Source organism: Paramisgurnus dabryanus, chromosome 15 (genome assembly GCF_030506205.2).
Source record: "Paramisgurnus dabryanus chromosome 15, PD_genome_1.1, whole genome shotgun sequence".
Lineage (NCBI taxonomy): Eukaryota > Metazoa > Chordata > Actinopteri > Cypriniformes > Cobitidae > Paramisgurnus > Paramisgurnus dabryanus.
Genome location: NC_133351.1, coordinates 14,470,266 through 14,496,062, shown reverse-complemented (window position 1 = coordinate 14,496,062; position 25,797 = coordinate 14,470,266). Strand labels below are relative to the sequence as shown.

Genomic DNA, 25,797 nt, shown 5'->3' with positions numbered 1-25,797 from the left:
ACCCTAGTTATGCTAGCAACACCCTAGCAATCACCTTAAGTACCCTATCAACCACCTCGGGTACCCTAGCAACCGAATGGGTTACCACCCAAGGTATCCTAGTAATCACTGCATGGCAACCACCCCAGGTTCTCTAAAATACCCTAGCACTGTCTAGCAGGACCTATATCTTTAAATCAGAACATGTGTGCGCTCTTTTGACTTGTGTTAGCAAACAGAACCTCGCAAGAAAATGGTACATTACTTTTTTATATATAAATAAGCCAAATACAAAAATGACCACAGTAGGAAATGTGAAAACGGATTAAAAATGAATGACAAGAAAATAAACCTGCGAAATTAAAGAGTGAGAGACTGAGGATTTGGGAAATGCAATTACGGTTTTAAATGTATGGGCTTGAATTGTATGAATCCAAAGCCTGGTCGCAATGTAACATTTGTTTATTTATATAAAAAAATAGTATTATACCGTAAACGTTTAAAATTATTTGCTGGTAGTACCTTATGAACTGCGATAACATTTTAAGTTGCCACAGTGATACATTTCTCATAATATAACCTATTACATTATGTGAAAATTGTTATAACATTGAAAAAATAATACAAAATGAGCTAAAAATTGTACGTTTTGAGAAAATTATTACATTATAAACATTTAATTCCAATAATGTAATATTACATTATAATTTGCTACACTGTGTACCAAAATGAGTCTTCCAAAACGCAATTCGACTGCCTACTTGATATCCTCCGCTTTTCAGTTTCATAAATGAATAACTCAAACATAAAACTCCACACAAAACAACTGAGCTAAAACATTTTATGAAGCCATACAATGTTTATAAAAGTAACTTGAGCAAACAAAGAACCTTCAACATGAGACCACATGATGTACAAGAAGATTGTCACACATTTCAAAGCTTTGTGTTCTGGTATAATACTGTATGTTTCAGTTCTCTGCATCTTTCCACTCTCAATCTAATTTACATAATGAAAATTAACCATGTGCTTTAGTTGTTAGTTATGTTGACATTTGAGTGCAACAAAAGCTGATATGTATAAAGAATTGTATTATTTGCAGCAAACACACACACACAGGCACAAACGTCAGGACTGATGAATGGTTGGCAGGTGACCCCAAGTGACCCAGACTGCACATTTTCAGATCTTTTTGATACACATGCAAACAAACATGGGTCAAACTCTGGAATTGAAGAACAAGGCACTGGACATGCTGAAGAAACTGGTACATTGTGCACCAGGTTTTGATATACCATCTTTGTTTTTTAAAGCAAAATGTGTTTTAACTTGCTTACGTCCCCCATACAGATTTTAGAAAATTAGAATAAATTCGACCAGTGCAAATTTTTAAAACTTCAGTAGGTAGAAACTAACTGTTGGTTTAAGGTTCATGTATTAATCGCCCATTTACTCCTATACATAAGTGCATACAAATCTAGTACCGTTAACTAAACATTATTAAATATTGGTACTTTTTTACGAACATCTTGGTTCTGTGTCTTCTCACTTAAACCTAAAATTTACCCTGAATAGTATTATTTGAACACTGTTGTTACGTCTGAGAAGGAACAAAAAGACGAACTGTCAATCTCCAAAAGCGTCAGACGCAAATGAGACCATCAAGGCCCATAAATTCATTTCTCTAACTAATAAAAATGCTCTTTTTAACAATATAAAGCTCAAGAGGCTTCTGTCCATAATATGTGAAGTACAACTGGTGTACTGTCTGGATATTTGCAAGTTGGATTTACATCACATTACACTGGGTTTACGTATGTTCAACGAATGTCGTAAATAAATATTTGTAACACACATTCTGATTGAGGTTGGTAAAAATAACGCCAATTCCCCCTTAAACGTGATTGGTCCCATAGTGACTACAGAGGTAAATGAGTGTGACCTCACCTTGTGCTTTCATAGGGTTTGTGCCGTCTAAAGCACAGCACATTTAACATCATACTTCAAGTGTGATCATCATAAGAAGTCAGTTAACAATTGGCAATCTCAAACATGAAAGTACAAAAGACATCTAATCATTCAATTCAGATGGTTTAGAAAAGAATCTCCTGTGCAAACAAGTGTGGCAGAAAGTGTGCTGTCATACATCATAATATCTCATTACAGAAACTCTTTCATAAATCTGTACAACTTCTATGAGGTTCACGCCACTATGATAGGCAAAGGTCAAAATGTCTCAGAGTCAGAGTCGTTTTCGGTGGTCGTACCCTCGCTGGAGGGGTCCCTTGGACTGCGGGGCCCCTTAGTACTCTTGGCATGGGTGGGCAGAGGTTTCAGCAGGTCGCCTGGCGAAGGAGTTCCAGAGCTGCAAGGGGAGCAGAAAGGCATCATGGTAGCCAAAATGAGAGCCAGGCAGTCAGCGACTTCCCTGCTGGGAGCGCAAGCCAGAGCAGGGGTGAAACCTGCGGGGAAAGACAGCCAAAGAGCGAGAGAGACAGGAGAGCAGAAACAGGTAAAGGGAGGGACGGAGCAGTGGAACAAAGGGAGATGATTGGACGAAAGCAGCATTCCATAAGTGCCGACAAATACACGGTTGGGGGACAATGCATGTCAAAGCTTTGAAAGACAGACACTGCTTTGGCAAAAGCCTTTATGCCGTTAACAAAACACAATATCGGAGACATGCATAGGGAGATACACAAGCTACATGAATGAATATGCTGGCATCTGGGTTTCAGGAAGACGCACCATTCTCATCCAGAACTTGAACGCTGGCACCCCGAGAGAGCAACTCCTGCACCGTCTGTTTCATACCACTGCGCGCAGCCAAATGAAGAGGCCTGAGAAAGTGGACGAGAAACCAACAGTTCAGCAACAATGAGGGCTTTGAGCAAAGCGGTGTAAATGGAAAGTGGAGCTCACGTTTGCAGTGCAGCGTTCGTAGCGAGGAGGGCGGAGTCTGGCAGTTTTCCGAGAATGAGTAACGCGCATTCTTCCATTCCCTGAAATTACAGCAAAAATACTGTTCGCAACACAATTCTGATAACAGAAGTAATGTTTTATAAAAAAAAATATTCAATATCACATAGGGCTTGAGTTCACAAGTGCCAATTTCATTTTAAGAAAGGCAAAAAAAGTCTATACTCTACTATTCAAAAGTTTAAGGTAATTTGACTGAAATGTTTCTTTTTGTTTTGAAGGCATATGTCTGAATGTTTGATATTAGTTAAAGGCGGGGTGCATGATCACTGAAAGCCAATGTTGATATTTGAAATTACCTAAACAAACACTCCCCTACCCCAATAGAATCTGGACCTTCTTTTGATAGACCCACCCCACACGTACGCAACCCAGGCAACAATGTTGGTTAGTAGACACGCACCTTACTGCTGATTGGCTACAAGTGTGTTTTGGTACTCGGCCTGACTCCCTTTCTCAAAGTGTTTTTCAAAAATCATGCACCCCGCCTTTAAGTGTAATTGTGCCAACATTCATTTCTTAAAGGGATGGTTCACCCAAAAATAAAACTTCTGTCATCATTTACTGACTCTCATGTTGTAACAAACTGTATAAATGTCTTTGTTCTGATGATGAACAATAAGGAAGATATTTTGAGGAATGTTTCTAATCAAACCGTCCATGAGCCCTATTAATTTCCATAGTATTCTTGATTTTCCAGGTTTCTAACAACATGAGAGTGAGTAAATGATGACAGAATTTTCATTTTGGGTGAACTATCCCTTTATAGGTGCAATGTGTAACTTTTAGAAGGATCTCTTGACAAAAATGCAATATAATATAGATAACTATATTATCAGTGGTGCATAAAGACCTTACATAATAAACTGTATACATTTTTATTACCTAAGAACAAGCCGTTTTTAATCTACATACACCGAGGGTCTTCTTACATGGAAGTCCCCGCCATGTTTCTACACTAGCCCTAAAGGGGATCGCACACCGGCCGCGCCACGCCGTTCTAAAAAAATTGAACACATTGTTTTCTATGAGTATACGCACACCGGCGCCGCCAGGTGGCGCCTGTCCGTGCCGCCCAGCTGTGACTCTATTTGTCATCCAAATCATTAACGATTAACATTGGCTGCTAACGTTTATTTTGCATTTTGAAGTAGACGCTATCTGACGAAGCTCGTGCTATTAAATGTGCACTTCCGGTTTACAATACCTCCGAGTTGTCCTAGACGCGACGCGACGCTGAGCTGTGTGGCCGGTGTGCGATCCCCTTAATTCGACAAACTGCTCTACAGAGTGTATTTCATCTCAGACGATGACGTGTTTGTCCTGTGGGAGCTACCGTAGCTTCTCTTTGCGTTTCGAAATTAAAGGTTGGTTGCAGTTTGCAATCTTACCGCTAGATGTTGCTAAAACCTATACTGGTTCTTTAAAATTTATTTAAAATAGATGGCTTGGACCACATAATGGGGAAAGCAGCCAATAAGAGCCCAGAAAATTTATATTTATGCAAATTTGAGGGATAGAGTACAATAAAAATGTAAAAAAAACGAAATAAAACCTTTTGTGAAACTATTCACACACAAAATGATCAGCATTCTATATTAAAGGGACATTGCACTTTTTTGAAAATATGCTCATTTTCCAGCTCCCCTAGAGCTAAACATTTGATTTTTACTGTTTTGGAATCCATTCAGCTGATCTGCGGGTCTGGCAGTGCCACTTTTAGCATAGCTTAGCATAATCCATGAAATCTGATTAGACCATTAGCATCGCACTCAAAAATAACCAGAATTTCGATATTTTACCTATTTAAAACTTGACTCTCTGTAGTTACATTGTGTACTAAGACCGACGGAAAATTTAAAATTGCGATATACTAGGCAGATATGGCTAGGAACTATACTCTCATTCTGGCGTAATAATCAAGGACTTTGCTGCTGTACCATGGCTGCAGGAGGCGCAATATCACGCAGTGCCCGAAAATAGTACCCTGCTATTGAAAGTTACCAAGTGAAGTAACCCTTTAAAGTACAATCATCTCTTTGACTAATCTGTTTATAGATTTAAAATGTACAATCCTACTATTACTTAAGGCCAGATGTGGGAAAATGTGTTCCTTCATTAAAGTTCAACATAGCACCATAGTTGATATTTTAGTTCAAATTCACAAACAATGCACATGAAAATATATCCTTGCTAAAAGACAGATATTTACATTACTGCAGGCTTGATGGAGTGCAGTGTTGCCCTTCTCATCAGTCAGACTGAGGTTAACATTTGCACCGGTAAGCAGAGCCTCTGTTAAAAGACACACCACACTTTAAAAGACACTACATTTTTCATACTAAATTAAAACAAATAAACAGAAGCATAAGGCAAGGCATGAGATGTGAAGGGAAAATGTATACCTACGACCTCGACCCTTCCTCTCTCTGCTGCCATAATGAGGGCGCTGCGTCCTGATTGGTCAACATCATCCACAGATGCATTATGGGACAGAAGCAACTGAACACAGTCTATGTGGCCAGCGAATGCGGCAGCATGAAGAGGTGTCCTGATAAACATTGATAGCATTTGTTTCTAATGTCATGACATTTAAACAGTTTCATGCTTAAGAGTATTTTATTGGAGCCATCATCAGTATAATTTGGTGATTTTCTGTTGCTCAGTTGGTAGAGGACTGTGTTAGTAACGCAAAGGTTGGGTATTATACAGACTGATAAAATACTGTATGTATTCCCCAAATACATCAATTCTACTATTGAGACTATCAGTTTCTATTCACATGGATCCCAAACTCACCTGCCCTTCGAGTCTATGCAATTTACAATCTTTGATCCCATGGCTTCTAATAAAAGGTTGGCACAAGCTTCATGGTCATTGACCCTGCAGAGGATGACAACAACCATTTAAAACAAAAAGTGTAAACAAACTAAGTTAACCGAATGAAAATCATGCAGCAGACGTACACAGCACAATGCAATGGTGTGAAGGGGTTTCCTTCAAACTGCCGAAAGCATCTTTGCTCTAGAATGACCTCCACACAGCTGTCCTGACCTGTAACACAAACAAACACACACGCTAAATGCCGGACCGTCCACTTTAAAAGCTTGGGAATAAAAAATGCTCCCAAATTTTACTGATAAATGAAACCATAGAGCTAACCAAAATAACAGGCCCAGTGTAGGGGCGTGTATCCATGGTTGTCTCGCAACGGAGGGATGGGGGATTCGGCACCGGCGATATTAAGGAGTTCGCTCAGCCAGGATGCGTGACCCCTCGCTGCAGCCAGGTGGATCGCCGTTCGGCCCCTGGAGTCTCCTAACAGCACAGATGCCTCCAGCTCTAACAAAGACTGAACGCACTCCTCCTGTCCACACAAGAGCTAAGAAAGAAAATTGATTGAGATAAAAAAAAACGCTTGCTTTCATCAGAGTGAATGCTACAAGATGAGTAAACTCACGCCCAGGTGTAAAGCAGTCAGACCATGACGGTCAGCCAGGTCCACACTGGCCTCACGCTCCAACAGTAGAGACACAGCATCTACGTGACCCCCCATTACTGCCAGCATAAGAGGGGTCCTGAAAAAACAAATACATGGGTCAATGACAAATCAAGCTCATAAAAACATATTTATTCCTCCTTTCTGAGTCAGGAACAATGTGTTTAAATTTTGAATAATAATTCAATGCAATCCAAAGATTATTTCTATAGTGCTTTTCACAATTGTGACCCTTTCACTATTTTCTACATAAAATCATCCTATATAATGTAATGAATATTCACTGTTGCAAAGCAGCTTTACAGAAAATGCACATAAATAGAGAAAAAACTAAAATTATGAAAATGTATAGAATACATAATGAACAACTTTTTAGGGTAATGAAAAATAATGACATACTGTCCCTGAGAGTCTGCTGTGTCTACCAGATCTGCATTATCAGAGTCTTCCAGCAGGAGGCGCACACATGATGTATGACCATTCATTACTAGAAAGAACAGCATAAATAACGTTTCTATATATTTTAACCACTTGTGGCGGCCGGTAACTTCTTTTTTGAGGGCGCACAATGCAAAGCTCATCAAAACAACTATTTAGACAGTCATGTGTTTGCCGCATCATGTGAACCTACGCGCATCACCCGTCATGTCAAAATATGTGCCTGCTGCAGACGCTTCAAAGGGGATTATGATAAGAGAGACGCTCATGTGTAATCAGGGTTTAGTGTTAGGTTAGTGTCTTGCAAATATTTTGTGAATGTCAGCGTATCTTTTATCATAAACCCTTTCGACATGTGTGAAGTAGGAACACATTTTGACCTGTCGAGTGACGAATAATGCAGATAGATTCGCAAATGACGCACCGAACACATATTTTGAATTTGCGCCCTTTGGAAAAGAAGTCACCGACCGCCACTGCACTTGTGTAATTACTACAATTTTTTTGTAGGATTATTCTGTCGGTGTACCATCTGTACCTGCGAGGTGGATTGGTGTGCGTCCACGGACAGTGTCTCTGCTTCTTGGCGAGGCGCCGTGGTTTAGGAGGGTGATTGTACAATCATTATGGCCCCTGAGGGCAGCGAGCGCCAGTGGAGTCCGACCCACTTCGTCCCCCTGATCCACCTCACAGTGACCCTCCAAAAGCACTTCCAGGGCTTGCGCATGTCCGTGGTACGCCTGAAAACACACATGATGTATGAGTGTTACAAATAAGGTGAATGACTTATGAGGGCTTTTTTAGTGTAAACCTAACCAAATAATGGTTTTGCCAGGAATCTGAAATGTAAACATGTTTCTGTGAGAACTGAAGAAGCGCAGTGTATATAAGAAGTATGATTAATAAAGCTTGAAAGGTCTGTGTGTGTGTGTGTGTGTGTGTGTGTGTGTGTGTGTGTGTGTGTGTGTGTGTGTGTGTGTATGTACTGTATATGTGATGGTGTTTGGACTCACAGCCAGATGCAGCGGACTTCTTGTCTGACTGTTCTCCATCTCATCCTGATTGTTCTCATCTCTGTCCAGAAGCTAAAATCAAATTCAGTCAGAATGATCACATTACATCTATTTATGCTGAATTAAACAAAATCACATTCATTCTCCCTATTTGGTGAAACTTAGGTTTACCAATGCAGGTGTCCAACTAGTTAGATGCATAAGTGACAATCACTCACATTTAATTAAATGTTTGTTGGAAACAGATCCTTACCAGTTTTAGACAGTGTCTGTGGCCGTATGCTGCAGCGTAATGAACGGCATTGTAACCCTGCTTGTCTTTGAGTGATGGGGTGGCACCATTCTGCATCAGGAACTCAAGACACCTGCATATTTGACATACAAAATATATTAAGAGATTCCAAAATTCATGTTAAAAGTTAATGTACACTGTCTCTTAAAAGCACTGGATCTTTGTAAGCTGAAAGAAACTTTGTATAGCACTTCTCATATTATTGGTTCTTTGAATAAAAGCATCTCATAAAAGCCTAAATATAAGTGTAATGTTAATTACAAAATGTTGAGAAAAGATTTGCATGACTGGATAGTTACCATTAACACTGAGAAACTATTAATGAAAGGTTAAAGGAAAACACCACCGTTTTACAATATTTTCCTACGTTCTTACCTCAACTTAGACGAATGAATACATCCCTATCTTTTTTCAATGCGTGCACTTAGTCTTTGTGCAGCGCGTCGTTAATGTGTTAGCATTTAGCCTAGCCCCATTCATTCCTTAGGATCCAAACAGGGATACATTTAGAAACCACCAAACATTTCCATGTTTTCCCTATTTAAAGATGCAATTTGTATAATCCGCGCCGCTAGAGGGCGCCAGATCAAATCAATAACAATGACGTAGATTAATGACGCTCTGAAGCAGCGTAGACTGATGGGATTTGTTGTCTTTAACTCAAACGCTGTCAATCAGACGGGAACGAGAAATCATGTTACACATGAGGTAAAGTAATCAAGTTTTATAAATGTTGTGTTTGATGACATCAGTTTTTTTCATTATGTAAGGTTTCATGTAATGTTCAAAACGCAATTGTTAGTCATAGATGTTACAGTATTAGTCCAGTACGATGGTTTGTTAACACAGCACAGAATTAAGTGTTCAGATGAAGAAACTTACCATAAAAAAGCGAGTGGCCCGACAGACGCTATTACTTCCCCATTTGTTAACGACACTGTTGTAATGTGGTTTTTAAGTCAGTAAAGGCAGTAACAAAGGGTAACGTAGATATTAACGTCTTTTACAGGCGACTGCACTGCCCCATGTCACTGTTTAGGGCAGCAATTTTCTCATAATTTACAAGTAGTTGAAAACATTATAGTAATCAGCTGGACAAAATATATAACACCAGACTAGTGGTTTTTTGGATATTTTACTGCAAATATCTTACAAATTGTACCTTTAAAGACTGTTACATGAGTAGTTACATGAGTAAGTATGGTGACACGAAATAAAACGTGGTGATTTTTTAAGCAGATAAAAATGAGAACTATATTGTATGGTGGAAGAGCACTTAATTTGCAGCACTTCGATCTCGGCGCGCAGTAACATCATCACTCCTGTCTACTCCCCTCCTGCTCAAACTTCCCTCAATATTACAGCGCCCGAGGTCAAAGTGCTGAAAATTAAGTGCTCTTTCGCCATACAATATAGTTCTCATTTTTAACCGCTTAAAAAAAATCGCCACGTTTTATTTTGTGCCACCATACTTACTCGTGTAACTACTCATATAACAGTCTTTAAAGGACAAGTTGGGTATTTTACACTTAAAGCCCTGTTTTCAGATTGTTTATGATGAAATAGAACGGTTTTGACTGAAATTTCGACATATGCGGCTGCCCCGAGAATTTTGGGGGGTTTGTGGTTCACCTCCCACCTTTACAATGGGTTTAATTGTGCACTGGAACAATCCTTCCTAAAATGCATTAAACTTTCGTTTACAAAGACGTGAAACTCACCGAGTGGTCAGGGGTGTTCACTGGTATGCTCACACAAAAATCGCTGCAAAATACACATTCCAACAGGTTTTATCGTAGTTTTTGCCAACTCCATTGACTTGTATTAGATGTCCTGTGAGGTACGGTATTACTCCGCTCCGGGAACTTTGTTTCTATTCTTGCAATGGGCAATGGCGGATTAGCGCCACCACCTGGGCTGGAGTGTCTATTATTCAAGCTCTAAGCGGAAGAATGTACGGGTGTGAGGCGTTTGGAAAAATAGGTCCACAAGTTAACAACGAATGCTAAAACAGCTGTTGGAAAGCCTCTTTTGCAGGGATTTTTGTGTGAGCATTTCAGTGAACACCCCTGACCACTCGGTGAGTTTCAAGTCTTTGTAAACGAAAGTTTAATGCATTTTTGAAAGGATTGTTCAAGTGCACCATTAAACCCATTGTAGAGGTGGGAGGTGAAACACAAACATCCGAAAATTCTCAGGGCAGCCGCATATGTCGAAATTTCAGTCAAAACCGTTCTATTTCACCATAAACAATCTGAAAACAGGGCTTTAAGTGTAAAATACCGAACTTGTCCTTTAAATAGCGAAAACATGGAAGTGTTTGGTGGCTTCAAAATTCATCACTGTTTGGATCCCAAGGAATGAATGGGGCTAGGCTAAATGCTAACACATTCACCACACGCTGTAGAAAGATTAAGTGCACGCATTAAAAAAAGATAGGGATGTATTAATTTGTTAATACAAATTAAAGTTGAGGTAAGAACATAGTAAAATATTGAAAAACGTTGGTGTTTTCCTTTAAGGATAATGCACAGTAGCACATATACAGAGGCACACAGTTTTTGGCATCAGTGCAGTGTGTTTATAAACATTATGAGTTATGGGTGGGAATGGAGAGTAGGATGAGAGATGAAGCTGAGCAGATGTGGATTAAAATTGATGAAACTTACTGAGCTGCCTCTTTCTCTTTCTCGGCTTGAACTCCCTCGCTCTCTGGTTCCAAGACCACGCGTCGCCTTCAAAGAAATCACACAGAAACATGTGATGAGTTTACACACGGACAGTACACACTACATAATCAGGTCACATCATGAATATCAATTAGGTTACATACCATTTTACAGTTAAAAACCTCCAAATCCCCCATTTTAAATAACATTTAAATATATTTGTATAATAATACTATTCTGTTTTCTATTAATAAAAAAATATTGTTAACTTTTTGGCAAGGGCATACAGAAACTTACACTACATTGTTTATCATCTTCTTTACTAAACGTTTCTATAAATCCAAGATATAAACTTTCTAGGGAAAAATGTTTCTGTATGCCATATCAACCTGAGGTAAAGCCCTAGTTTCTGCAGATAAACTACCCCATTAAAACAAGCCTTAAAAATAGCCTGGAGTTGCCATGGTAACACTGATATATGCGTAACTGTAGAAGTCTCTGGAGATAGAAATTGGCATTACACTCAACTTCACCTGCTGTAGGACTACAGCTAAACCGCTGTTTACCACTGATTTACATTTCATTTGGTTATACATCCATCTATCTATTTACAATGGACAATAACATGCTGCCTGATTACAGTTTTATCACTTATTTCTGCACTCTTAGTTTGGAAAACTGAAGACAAAGTTGAAATTATTTTCTGTGCTCAAAAGCGGAGTAGGAAGTTTCAGATTTGTTGCTTAGAGAAGTGTACAGCTTTAAACTGGAGATCTCCAAAGGGGGCGTGGCTTTCTCCCAATGACTGATAGACATAAAAAACACATAACCTCCTCATGCCAAACCCTAACACTAGCTGCATCTTTATGAGGGGCCGCCCACTTCTCAAGTTCACTGCCCATTTTGGAGATCTCCAGTCTGTGGCTGTATCTACCTGGGGTGCGTTTCCCATACTTAAGTTAACTTCAAATTCAAGGACCTTTCAAGGACTTTCCAGGTCCAATACACTCAAATTCAAGGACTAAATGTGGGGACACATTTCAAGAGCAAGGTTACATCGTGTTGACTTTTATGATACATTGTTACAGTTCCTTTTCGAGGGAACTCGCGCTGCGTCACTGCGGTGACACTTTTGGGGACACCTCCAGGGGTAAGTGCGTTTGAATGTGTTTATCAAATTCAACCAATGGTGAGACTTAACGACATAGACAGGGTGACGCGGGAGCCAGGAAGTATATCGCTATGTGAAATATTGCCAAAGACGGCGTTACAGGGACGCAGGAAGTATGGCAAGGGAGACGCAGCATCTCGTTCCCTTCTCAGGGAACAACAATTACATACGTAACCCGAGACGTTTTTATGTGTCAAACACAACTATGCAAAAAAACATTTTGGTATGAACATTCCCATACAGAAGATATAAACATTTAAAGCAAACCGTTTAACATGTGTGCTTATAAAGTCTAGAATTTTTACGATATTATCCTACACTACACAGGGAATAATATAGATTCTTTTCCCACAAAACTTGTTGCATAAAATAGATTAAAGCACTTTCAATGACCTGTATCTATGTATGTATATTTTCAAAAACTTCCCAGGGCCTTGAATTCCCCCACCAGATTCATAAACTTTGAAGGTTTTCAAGGACCCGTGGGGAACCCTGCCATAAGCATTGTTAGCTAACTATGGTCGTTTCTACCATTGAACTCTATTGGTAAGGACAGAACTTGTGACCATAGTTTATTTGGGGAAACATACCCCTGGTAGTTTGTGTTATGTTCGGTATACCTTCTGTCCAGGTCAGATGCAGCAGCGTAGTGCAGGGCAGAGCGCCCCCACTGGTCAGTGGCATTAATGCATGTACCACAGGACACAAGAGTCTCCAAGCACTGAAAGTGTCGGCTAGCTGCCACATAGTGTAGAGGGGTCCTGTCCAAACATAAATAACTGGTTAAAATAACACACCCTTATTATATACATCATTTATTAAATGGCTTTGTAACCCTTTTTTTTTTTTTACCATATAATGACTCATTTATAGTGCAGGTCTATAACATTTCGTGTAAATGCTGAGCACAGAAGCTTTAAATGCATATTTGCTGTTTAGAAACTTTAGTACTACACACCAGCTGAAAATTGCATGTGTGTGAAATGAGCAATTTATCATTTTGACCTAAATCTCTCAATTATACAAAGAACTCACCTTCCATGCTTGTCCCTCCGGTTATGATCAGCTCCGCTGCTGAGCAACAGCTTCACACATTCCACATTACTGACAGAGAAAGAGAGAGAGAGAAAGAAAGAAAGAGAGAGAGATTAAAACATGGCTTTGTCACTGCTGCTTCGCCTTGAGCTGGGAATGCAGACACACAGCAGGTCTGACAAAGACAGACAAATAAACCAGACTAGCCTGAACTCAGCTATCCACCCCACCACAGTCCTCCTCTCCTTGTACAGAGTTATTACATTAGTAAAAAAAAACATTTTTACTCTATTCATATTTTGATATTGCATAATAGCCATATTTGGATATGTATTTGATACAACTAATGTTTGACACCTAAAATCTATATATTTTTAGACTGTGTAAGTCTACAATATATAAAATAATGTTACTGAAAAATATGTTAAGCAAAGGGCTTGAGATTACAGTCTCTCACCATTCAAGCTGAAAGAGCCTGTACGTGCATACCTATAACCCAGATTTAAAATAGCTACATGGGGACATTCTTACAGCAGTGGTGACCAACCTTGTTCCTGGAGATCTACTGTCCTGTAGAGTTCAGCTCCAACCCCAATCAAACACACCTGAACCTGGCAATCAAGTATTTCAGGGCTACCTAAAAATTTGTGTCAGGTGTGTTGAAGTTGGGTTGAAACTAAAATATGCTGGAGGGTAGATCTCCAGGAACAGGGTTGGTCACCCCTATCTTACAGGAATCTGTCATGCAAAACATTTTGTAGATTTTTGTACTCTTAGTTTTTGACAATAGAAATCTTGTTTTCTTAATATCTAAAAAGCATACAAAGACTGTGAAAGGGTGTGTATTAAATATTCTAATTTGTGTAAAACTACTACAACCCAAATGCCATTTTTATCAGGCATTACAAACAACTAACAGGATTAAAGGAACAGCTCACCAAAAACTGAAACTGAAAAACTGAAATGGCCTTCTACGTGTATATGAATTCCTTCCCTCATCCGAACACATTTAGAGTTATAATACATATCCTGTCTCTTCCTAGCTTTGAATAAAGGCCATTTTGTAAAGCCCATCCATCATCGGAAAAAGAAATCCATACTACTCTGGTGGGTTAATGTACCTATTTTGAAGTGAAACAAACTTTGTGAAAGAAAACAATTTGTATTTCAGTGTATTAAGCGATCAATACGTCAAGTTTGAATGTAAACACACTTACATTTAGGCATTTAGCAGACTTACAAAGATTACCCTGCTGAAAAAAACAGCATCAAACCAGCATGGACCAGCATGGGAATTATGCTGGTCTATACTTGTTTAGCTGGTGGTCTCAGCATACCAGCACCAAAACACAACATATGCTGGTATGACCAGCATGGGATGCTGGTGCTAATGCTGGTTTAGCTGGTGCTAATGCTGGTTTGTTGCTGGTTTAGCTGGTGCCAATGCAGGTGCTGATGCTGGTTTGATGCTGGTTTAGCTGGTGTTCACTAGCAAACCAGCACCAAAACACAACATATGCTGGTCTTGCTGGTAGGCTGGTTTTTTCAGCAGGGTACACAAATCTACATAAAAAAATGGCAGCACGTCATCTCCACATCAATCCATAAGACATTAATTGGTTCTTGTGTGTCTCAAGAATGCTGGTTTCGTCATAACGTATTTGATGACAAGTCTCACGAGAACCAATGACGGTCTTGGCACTGATGTGGAGCCAGCTACTGTCATTTTTGATGCCATTAAGGCGAGTAACTTATAGGGTAATTTTTCAGGGTTCCCACACCTAAGTTAACTTCAAATCCAAGGACCTTTCAAGGACTTTCCAGGTCCAATACCCTCAAATTCATGGACTAAATGTGGGGACATATTTCAAGTGAAAGAAAGGTTACATTGTGTTACCTTTAAAGATACATTGTTACAGTTTCCTTTCAAGGGAACTCGCGCTGCATCACTGCGGTGACACTTTGGGGACGCCTCCAAGGGTAAGTGCGTATGAATGTGTATATCAAATTCAACCAATGGTGAGGCTAAACGACAAAGACAGGGTGACGCGGGAGCCAGGAAGTATATTGCTATCTGAAATATTGCCAAAGATGGCGTTACAGGTACGCAGGAAGTATGGCAAGGGAGACGCAGCGCCTCGTTCCCTTCTCAGGGAACAACAGTTACATACGTAACCAAAGACGTTTTCATTTGTCAATCACAACTATGCAAAAAAGCATTTTGGTATGAATGAACATTCGCATACAGAAGATATAAGCATTTCAAGTCACGTGTGCTTAAAAAGTCTAGAATTTTTATGATATTTTCTTACACTACACTAATATGGATTTTTTTCCAGAAAACTTGTTGCATAAAATAGATTCAAGCACTTTCAATGACCTGTATCTATGTATGTATATTTTCAAAAACTTCCCAGGGCCTTGAAGATTCACAAACTTTCAAGGATTTCAAGGACCTGTGGGAACCCTGATTTTTATATTCAGTGAACTATTCCTTAAAGCCTTTGAGGGGGTCTTGAATTCAGCACAAAGTCTCCGTCCAGGAGGTAAATTCCAAATTCTCAGACCAAAAGACAGACTCACCCGCCTGCAGCTGCGGCGTGCAGACACGTCCTGCCCAGATTGTCCGGAGTGTCAATTTGGAAGCCTGCAGACAGTACTGAGTCATTACTGAGAGGGCACATTATGCTATACCTCCGCCCTGTGGAGGAATAGAGGGACGAAGAGGACAGAAGAAATGCACGGAAGACGAAAGTGTCCCCAGATACAGAAAGCCACAATGTCAGACCGCAGGTAGTGATTAGAATGACATGGATAAGTAGGAGTCAGATATAGATAGAAAGAGAAAGATGTAGAAAGACAAGAGAAAGGATGTTAGTGCACAAGAAACAAAGACTGTCCGAACAGGAAAGGCAAGACAAACACAAATCGCTCAGAGGTGAGATAACAATTGCGTGAAACCGAACAGAAACAGGTTAAATAAGTGCAATTTAAAGCGATAAGAAACATCAGCATCTTAAATCTACACACTGATTGTTTTCTCTTCAATGAACCCACAGTCAATGATAGCACAAATATAAAAGAGTTGCCAAAGTCCAGCAAAGAAACATAACAAATCATGCATAAAATATTCAAGTATGAATAAACAATTATCAAGGAACAAGTTATACAAAGTTTTATTCAGTATCTTTGAAAAAACTACAAAATGTTTCCAGTATAGATGTAATGCCTTAATTTTTAGTACCTGAAGAAAGAAGTTTCCGGCAGCAGTCAGCATGCGCATTCAGAGCTGCAAGATGCAGGGGAAACATGCCGTGCACCCCTCTTCTGCAGAGAAACATAAAGTGTGACAGTAACAACAAATAACAACAAAGGATTCACAGAGATTTTACTAAGGATTCAAACCTGGTGCAGTCAGCTCCACTCGTGATGAGGGTGTTTATTAAAAGTTCATGGCCGAATCGAGCAGCAACATGTAACGGGGTGTTTCCATCCTTATCGACGCAGTCTATCTCTCCTCCTGCATTAAACAAACATCTCCATTTGTAATGTACAGCTTTAAGATTCAAGGTATCTGCAAAATCAGTGTTCAGATTTAAAGTTTAGTGGATTAGAAACACCTTTACCGTTTTGGATGAGCGTCTGGGAGCGGGTGAATCGCCCATGGACTGCTGTCAGGTGAAGAGGGCTCTTTCCATCACGACTCTTAAGAGATGACACCAATTATTTACCTAATTTATATTTTAACCTAAAGGCAAACCACATGATACTGATAATGGTGGAGAAAGTGGGCAGTAATGCTGGAGTGAGTTGTGTGGATGCTTCAATTCAAATCTACAAGGACAATCCTTCTCAAGTAACTGGTGGTGGTTGGATAAACTTCTAAGACTAGTCTTAAAAGTCAGTCATTTATTTTTTTCTTCAAGACTGATCTTAACTGTTACATAAAATGGTAGACTGGTCTAATTTAAATCCGAATAGTAAGACTGACTAACCCTAACTTACTGCTAGTTGGTCAGACTGGTTCTTAAGACACAATCTGTTGCTATGTTTATGCAACCGGCCACTGAAGTTAAGTGACTTTATCATCAACATAATGGTTTAAGGCAGTGGTTTTCAATCTTGTCCTAGGGGACCCACAGCTCTGCATATTTTGTATGTCTCCCTTAACTGACACACCCAGTTCTGTTCATGGATCTCTCCCTTAATGAGCTGATGATCTGAATCAGGTGTGTTAGATAAGGGAGACATGCAAAACGTGCAGGACAGTGGGTCCCCTAGGACAAGATTGAAAACCACTGGTTTAAGGGATAGTTCACCCAAAAATGAAAATTCTCTCATTTACTCGCCCTCAAGTTATTCCAAACCTGTAAAAAATTGCCTTGCTGCACACAAAGGAAGATATTTTGAGGAACGTTATCAATCAGTTTTGGGGCGCTATTGACTACCATAGTAGGAATAAAACACTTTGGAAGTCAATTATGCTCCAAAACTGTTTTGAGCACAAGCATTTTTCAAAATCTTCATTTGTGTTTAGCAGAACAAAGAAATTCATACAGGATTCATTTTTGGGTGAACTTTAAACTTTCACCTCTTCTCCAGTCACTTTAGTCACACAGATATTCACATAAACCATATGATACATCATAAGATTTGGACAGTCTGCCATATTACACCCTGGACTGATGTATGTACCTGCACATTGACATCAGCTCCACTATTAACCAGAAACTCTAGACACAGAGCACCATGGGTAGACGCAGCAGCAAAGTGGAGCGGCGTGAAGCCCTTGTTATTTGGCTGACTGACGTTAGCTCCGTAGTCGATCAACTCGCTGACCACTGCGTCCTGTCCATTAAAGCATGCTACATGGAGAGCTGTGTTCCCAAAGGCATTGGCTTCGTCGATCTATGGGGGGGACATTGAATATCATATATTTAGTATATATAATGACTTCCCTCTGCTTACAGCAAATGTTCTGTAATGTTTACAATAATATTCAGTCTTAATTTATTCTGTTTTCACATTCATTCTGTCTTTAATCAAAAGTACTTTCTTAGTAAATGTTCCAGGACGTATTGTGTTTGATTCATCAGCACAGTTCTGTTTAAAAACAACATCAATGAATGCAAAATATCAGTATGTATCCTGGATACCTCAACAGCCAAGCTAAGCAGGTGTTTCACAACAGCGATCTGTCCATTGGAAGCAGCAGCATGGAGAGGTGTGTATCCCCTCTTGTCCTTGCAACTGAGCTCCGCCCCTTGACTCACCAACAAACACACAACATCTAAATGACCTGAGGGCATATAGAGAAGAAAAACCAAACGCACACAATTTTTTAAAGGAACATGTCACCCATACAATACATTTACATTTATGCATTTGGCAGATGCTTTTATCCAAAGCAACTTACTGTGCATTACACTGTATGCATTTTTAGCACTATGCGTGCTCCTTGAACACATGATCTTTTGCACTGGTAACGCAACGCTCTACCACAGAGCTACAGGAGAACATGTAAATTAATTCAAACTGACTTGAAATAACAACATACAGGTCAAAGATTAAAGGTCACATTCTTTCTGATCCCATTTTTCAAACATTAGTTAGTGTGTAATGTTGCTGTTAGAGCATAAATAATACCTGCAAAATGATAAAGCTCAAAGTTCACTGCCAGGTGATATATTTTCTTTAACAGAAGTCCCCTTTCAAAGCCTACAGCGAACGGCCGGTTTGGACTACAGTCCTTTACTTCCCGGTTGAATGAGGTCAAAGTAAGAGTGTTTGACTAAACTCCGCCCACAGGAATCAGCTCAAACGGCTCTGCTAAGCTAAGCTGCTATCGAATCACAACACACTAAACGAACTACACAATCAGAACTCATTACATATTTCTGACGGTTGGACTTCATAGAACAAGGAAGACATCAGCCCGTTTTTAGGACAGTGAAAAAGGCGTTATAGAGAAAAGTAAATTGTGTGAAAAATACCGTGTTTTTTTACATGTGAAACATAAACCCATGTTATTTTGCGTACTGTAAACACAATCAAAGCTTCAAAAACACATAAAGAACAGGACCTTTAATATGGAAAGACAGAACACATGATGACATCCGTGACCTCACCCATATATGCAGCCCAGTGCAGCGCACGGCAATCTTTCTTATCAAAGGCATTAATGTTGGCTCCCTTAGCCAGGAGGAGGTTAACCATCTAAAGAGAGTGAAAAGGAGAGTTAGAGAGAGAGAGAGAGAGAGAGAGAGAGAGAGAGAGAGAGAGAGAGAGAGAGAGAGAGAGAGAGAGAGAGAGAAAGAGAGAGAGAGAGAGAAAAATGGACTGGGTGAATGCCAGTCACAAGCAGTAAACCATGAGTAATGCAGTAATATTTATGCCTCTCCTAAAGCGTGTATTGTACTGTGTATTTGTCTCACAATTTAAATTATGACACCACTTTGAATTGTTGAAACTTGCTAGCTTCGTGCGTCATGTGACTGTATCAGAAATGTGTGCTATGTGACTGTATCAGAAATGTGTGCTATGTGAAAGCATGCATCTTAAAAGCTTGATAAACCTGTTTACTTTGCTATCCTAACTATGCACAACTTAATACTTAGTTTTCTGTGCTGTGTGCATTCCTATCGTAACAGACCCCTGTGCTATTTTGTGACTTGTAGAGTATGTTGATAAGGACTAAAACACTCTGTTACACCTTGCTTCTCGATAAGGATCTAAAAGAATCCCTGTGTGTGATAGACACATTTTTGGTCTAGGCATGCAGTACCTCAGTGTGGCCATTGAGGGCGGCGTGGTGCAGAGCAGTACGTCCTCCGCGGTCTGACACGTTGACGCTACTCAGAAGCGGGATGAGGACCTCAGCGCAGCGCAGAGCTTTGTTAGCGGCAGCGACGTGGAGAGGAGTCTGCCAGTTCTTATCCCGCGCGTTAACATCTGCAGAATGACGAATCAACACACGAACTGCCTCCTAGATGTGTGCAAAATAAAATAATTGAAGACACCAGCATTACAAATGCTGAAAATACAAAATAAAAATTTATGTTTATCTACTAAAAAGTAAAAATATAAGGTATTAGCCAGTCCTTATATTTACATTAGGCAAAATTCATGCAACCCCTTTAATCGCAAGTATACTTCTTCATTCTAATGCATTTTTTGACGCTATCAGTCAAAATTTTCATAACAGTTTCACAAAAGAGGTTTGGGCTTTCTACTATGTTCTCAACATGTAAACAAAGGTTGAAATAGTTGTCTCTGTAAGGCTAATGTATACAGTAGTTAAGTAAACAGGTGGTTTACATCAGCTTTTACTATACTAAGGATATCTGCACAGCTGGAACGCTGAATTGACCAATCGGCATTCAGGACTGGACATTTTATATAACACAATTTACAACACAAACTGTGTCCCAAATATGGCTGTTTAATAACAAAGCTTACCTCGCTACGGGATGCCACTGCCCTGTGTAGTGGAGTCAACCACATGCTGTCTTTGGCATTGACCCGTGCCCCTACAAATAAACAAATACATAAGTAAAGTGTGTAAGATGTCATAAAACAAAAGGCATTAAGCTTGCAATGGTTGGATTTTTAAACTTCATTCGAAACCTCCAATATCATATTTATCTCTTAGGAAGCATGTACAACTCCTTGCGGATGAAAACGGCAGTTAGACACCCAACGTAGGCACTTATTTTTTAGCTAAGTGCATAGTTTGCTATAACACTTCTGTTTTTATCAGTCGTTGTACGATGTGCTGGATGGTTGTTGTGGTATTTGTCCCGCCCCTCCTCCACTGTGATTGGACGGCTGAGTGAAAAGTGACATTGACAAGCTAAGCGTTTTACCCAAAGTTAAACAGCTGCTGCTGTTTTTAAAAGTGTGGCACTTCCACTGGAAACAATGATAAAAAACGCCTTGGTGTACACGCCCCCTCATGTTGTTCCAACCCATATTACTTTTCTGTTATTGGTTCTGACACGTATGAAGCTTTGCCAGGTTTGGTGCAAGCATGACTCATCTCCGACTGCACCAAATATTTATTTTGGGGGTCGACTGTCACCTTTATAAGCGCAGTTGGTTTTAAACAAACATATCTTGTTAATAAGATGTTGTAAAGGTTGTATAAAAAAGAGGTGGGGAAGAAAAGGAGAATGAGAGCATTTGTACCAGAGACAATGAGGAGCTCTGTGATCTCAGCATCCCCGAGGAAGGCAGCTGCGTGAAGAGGAGCTCGCTTCTCTGTGTCCTAAATGGGAACACAAGTGAAACAGGTGGAGAGTGAGACAGACCGACAAAGACAACAGCAAGAATGGGTACAGACATGAGACGATAGAAAGGCTTGGTGGTCAGTTGGTGGACTTATTTTAGACGTACAGTCTGGTCCAAAGGTCAAAAAAAGAACATTACATTCCTCAAATGATTGACTTTTTCCATGCTTAAGTGCTATAATTGGGTCCACTATGCTTCTATTTTCTAATCTAGAAAATGTGAAAACTGAGTGTGGGTAAACCATTCTCTGCAAGCATGTGAAAAACAGGTCTTTGAAATTTGGCTCCCCTTGTGATGTCAGAAGGGGATAATATCGCCCCTTAATTTCACTATCCAACCACGGCACTGCCATTTAGTGCAGAGATCAGCTCATTTGCATTTAAAGGACACACCCATAACGGCACATTTTTGCTCACACCTATAAAGTGGCAATTTTAACATATTATAATATATTATCCATATGATATTTTGAGCTAAAACTTCACTCTGTACTCTGGGGACACCAACGTTTTATTTGACATCTTGTGAAATCTCCCCTTTAAATTGCATTCAAAACACATTTATAAATTCATAAACCTTGAAATATTCAATTGTCCCAGTGATAAGATCAAAAACATAATCACCTCTGGACCGTCATTGCATTGTTTACACACAGCTGGTTGTGACATTAGCTAAACCAGATTGAACATGCAGCTTGGGAACTGACTACAGATGTGTGACACTAGACCTCAGCTTGACTCTTGAGCTAATTCTTGATGTAGCCATCAGAGCAAACACATACAGACAGGCAAAATAAATAAATATCCGGTGGGAAGAACGGGCTTATAAACAATTTTGTGTCCTGTCGCCTTCGCTTAAACAAATGTATTTAAAATTGGATATCTGTTTTCCATGGGATTTCTAAACAATTGAAAAACAATATGAGAAACAGAGATAAGCTGTAGTCAAGTGAAATGAGCTGATTCATACCAGTGCATTGATGTCTTCTGATTTACATATAAGCATACGAATCTCATCAGGGTCTCCGTTAAAGATGGCTTGCACAAGGGGTGGCTGTAAAAAATTAAAGATTATTTAAACATGGCAAACCCAAGGCACAACTTACATTTATATTTAGCAGATGCTTTTATCCAAAAAGAAAAAAAATATACTCCATTCATTTTGTATTGTTATGTATCATTGTTTGTGTTCAGGATGACTGCTCATCTGAGGGGCGCTAATTCAAAATAAGTGTTCTTAGTGTCATGTGTGTGGTTCCCTTTTCCAAAATGTGTGTTCTGCGTGTCAAGAGATCCTGTGTGCATCACGTGTTTTGTCAAAATGAATGCCTGCTGCACACACGTCAAAACCATTTATGATAAAAGAGACGCTCAAGTTCACGAAATACATGCAAGATACTTCTTAACAGTAAACTTTGATTATGCATGAGATTTTGCGAGTATCTGGCAAACGCGAGCGTCACTTTTATCATAAACCCTTTAGACGCATCTGCAGCAGGCACTTATTTTGGCATGACACGTGATGCACACAGGATATTTCAAAGCGCAGAACACATATTTTCAAAAAAGGAACCACACACATGACGGGCTACATACATGTTGTGACGAACTTCGCATTGAAAAGGGTACCTGCTAAAGGGTACCAGTTACTATACCCAAAAATGGCTGATGGGTAGGCCTATTGTGATTTGTCCTTAAACTGGAACCATTTTAAAACACATCTTTTGGTTCATATTATCAAATTGTACTTTCTGAATCTGTAACTCAGCACAAAACACTAACATAGCCAGTAAACCAGGTTAAGAAACCCCTGTCTGAACCATTTCCCTAAAATGCTGTCATCACTGGTAGGCCAAATTATAAGCCAACAGGAAGCGTTTTAACACACATGGTGAATTAAAGACATCCTTCTTCTATTTAATTATCATCTGTCATTTTTAAATGAACAAGTGAACCAATCCAAATTTTGCAAAGCGTCTATTTTTATCTGTGTTTTACAAGATATTGTAATTTATTAATAGAATTTTAGTAATTAAAAACTTATTAGGGGTTTTTATTCATTAACTTTAGCTTGTAAACTTTAGCTTTAATGCATATTTAGATCTTTTTCACAAATTATTTGAGCTCAAATTATAATAATAATAATAATAATAATTGGTAGACCATCTGCAGTACCACATTGGCACCCCCAGAGGTCACGGACCCCCTGATAAAGACCCTTGCCAGTCATCATTTTGCCATTCCAGTGAAACATGATAATCTGAGAAATTAGGTACAAGAGCCACTACGACAGTAAAGTGGTTTGAACCAAAGCTATAAAACTGGTTGTCTCTGCACTTCCTTTGTCTGTGCAGTACTAACCCCCACATCAAACTTCCTGTTTCTTATTTTCACCTTCTCAGAAACGACACAGAGGAAGCGTGGAATGCATTTTCGCTTCCGCTATACAACAGAGCGCATGTAGTCAGGTCAGCATGCAAACAATTTCAATTTATACTTCATAAACGCAGACTAGATGTTGTCACACTGATTCTCATTAACACACACATGCATGCCATGCACACAAACTCCCTGCGTGGTGTTAACCAGAGTTGTGTTTTTTAGATCTGCTCTACTTTTAGATGCAGAAACAGGACATCTCTCACCCACTCGCTTTACACTCATTTCATCATCCATGAAAACGATCTCCGGTTTACTAATCTACCACAGGCCATCAGTGATTTCTGTGACTCGGGTGTCTAAAAACTAAGGATGCACCGATACCATTTTTTTGGAATACGAGTACGAGTACTTGCATTTCAGTACTTGCCGATACCGAGTACTTAATAAAAAACATGATTTAAATTTACCGGTAACAGCTTTAGTCATATAATTTAACAAAAACACAAGGGACTAGTTTTCCAGTTTGTTGTAAACTCTGCCTCTTTGGACAACACAAGAGGCATTAACCCCTTACACGCCACTCAAACATAGACATTTCTCAGACCGTGTTATCGATCCCTGGTATCGGGGGACTTTTAACGAGTACGAGTACTTTAGAAAATGTGGTATCGAGGCCGATACCCGATACCAGTATTGGTGCATCCCTACTAAAAACTACAAATGCATGACAAATGTCATTCCAAATCCAAAGAATTCCACCATCCTTAACTGCATAGATAGGTACCACCCGAAGGGGTGGCGGAGGAGCTGCATATAAAAAATAAAAACCCTGATCTCTTTAAAACCTTAGTTTCTTCTAGGTGGTCAATTACCCAAAATCTTCCATTAAAGGTCAAAGATTTCAATAAGAACACAAACACGTCTCACCAAATACTTCAAAAGCATATCCAAGTATGCAATCCACATTAAATTTATAGCTCTATACCAGATGTCTGCCAGTCTCATTTCACTTAAAGAATATCAGGAGAACCATAAAATTTTGATAGTTAAAAGGTCATATGAATCAGAACTCCATTAAGCCTCCTGAATTATGAATGCAACCTCTGGACAAATGTGAACAAAAGCCACAGTTGCGGGAACTTGTGAGAACATCGCATGATAACACAATGCCAAGTCCTCATCGCTGTGTGTGATATCACGTCTTATCATGCTTACATGCACGACCACACAGCTCACAACAGCTGGTGGCTGTGCAGCATGACAACAGTGCTGTCTGTGTGATGCCACCGCAGGGCTTGTGCATGAGGTTGCGGAGCGCTGGCACAAGCAGGGATCTGGATGCAGCTCATCACAAATGAGGACATTCCCCGACCTCCCACTGCTGATCGATGCCAAACACTCAAACACTGAAGCCATTGTTGACATGTGTTAGGCTACGGCCATCCCCCACGTCCCATCCCCTTGTTTCCATGAAAGGGCCAATAAGAATGAACCAGACTTCCTCTTTAGCCAACCAGGGGTGAGGTTTCTCTACTTTTGACAAGTAGAGCACTAGTCCACACTCCTCTTTTAATGTGTCTTCTTCAAAACAAAGCCGACAGACTCCTCACAAATTATGAGTCGAAAACGAGGAACTGCTGAAGGCCCACAAGAATTGCGAAATTAAAATCTGGTCCCTGACATGTTTTATGTCTGAAATATATCTGTCCTGCTACAAACAAGCAGCCTGGTTCAGAGATTATGCAGAGTTTTATTAAAAAGTTGTGTGTCCTGTTTTAAGTTTAAAGCCATTGCAACACTATGGCTCGTTTTCACAGACAAAGCTTAGCTAAGGGCATCACTGGCCTTAGTTAAATTAAAACATTAAGCATTCACTTATAAACATGCCTTAGAAAAATATGTTACTGGTGTGTGTATCTTAAGACAAATCAATGGCACTGGAGGGCAGTTTCCCAGACTGGGCTTAAGCCTAATCCCAGACTAAAACGCATGTTTGAGCTGTCTTAAAGGCACACTGTTTTTTTAAATATGCTCATTTTACAGCTTCCCTAG

At 39.7% G+C, this 25,797-nt stretch overlaps 1 protein-coding gene across 3 annotated transcripts in view; it reads right to left on the bottom strand.

The window, feature by feature from the left end:
• Positions 1-806: 806 nt before the first annotated feature.
• The window catches only part of ankrd44 (ankyrin repeat domain 44), a 28,217-nt gene continuing 3,226 nt past the window's right edge, over positions 807-25,797 (bottom strand). Inside the window, exons 2-28 of one of the 3 annotated variants that reach the window (XM_065251790.1) lie at positions 22,334-22,417; positions 21,263-21,341; positions 20,534-20,604; positions 19,860-20,060; positions 19,204-19,291; positions 18,232-18,374; positions 17,771-17,983; positions 16,702-16,780; positions 16,481-16,595; positions 16,320-16,402; positions 15,659-15,776; positions 13,076-13,144; positions 12,661-12,801; positions 10,870-10,935; positions 8,162-8,273; positions 7,909-7,980; positions 7,434-7,635; positions 6,857-6,944; positions 6,419-6,536; positions 6,121-6,340; positions 5,925-6,012; positions 5,758-5,841; positions 5,364-5,509; positions 5,171-5,253; positions 2,902-2,981; positions 2,728-2,819; positions 807-2,441 (exon numbers count right to left, since the gene is read on the bottom strand). In XM_065251790.1, coding sequence (XP_065107862.1) covers positions 2,206-2,441; positions 2,728-2,819; positions 2,902-2,981; positions 5,171-5,253; positions 5,364-5,509; positions 5,758-5,841; positions 5,925-6,012; positions 6,121-6,340; positions 6,419-6,536; positions 6,857-6,944; positions 7,434-7,635; positions 7,909-7,980; positions 8,162-8,273; positions 10,870-10,935; positions 12,661-12,801; positions 13,076-13,144; positions 15,659-15,776; positions 16,320-16,402; positions 16,481-16,595; positions 16,702-16,780; positions 17,771-17,983; positions 18,232-18,374; positions 19,204-19,291; positions 19,860-20,060; positions 20,534-20,604; positions 21,263-21,341; positions 22,334-22,417 — 3,171 coding nt within the window. In that variant the 3' untranslated portion in view covers positions 807-2,205. The remainder of the gene's footprint in view (positions 2,442-2,727; positions 2,820-2,901; positions 2,982-5,170; positions 5,254-5,363; positions 5,510-5,757; positions 5,842-5,924; positions 6,013-6,120; positions 6,341-6,418; positions 6,537-6,856; positions 6,945-7,433; positions 7,636-7,908; positions 7,981-8,161; positions 8,274-10,869; positions 10,936-12,660; positions 12,802-13,075; positions 13,145-15,658; positions 15,777-16,319; positions 16,403-16,480; positions 16,596-16,701; positions 16,781-17,770; positions 17,984-18,231; positions 18,375-19,203; positions 19,292-19,859; positions 20,061-20,533; positions 20,605-21,262; positions 21,342-22,333; positions 22,418-25,797) is intronic. The other 2 variants (XM_065251792.1, XM_065251791.1) reach the window with 2 other exon arrangements.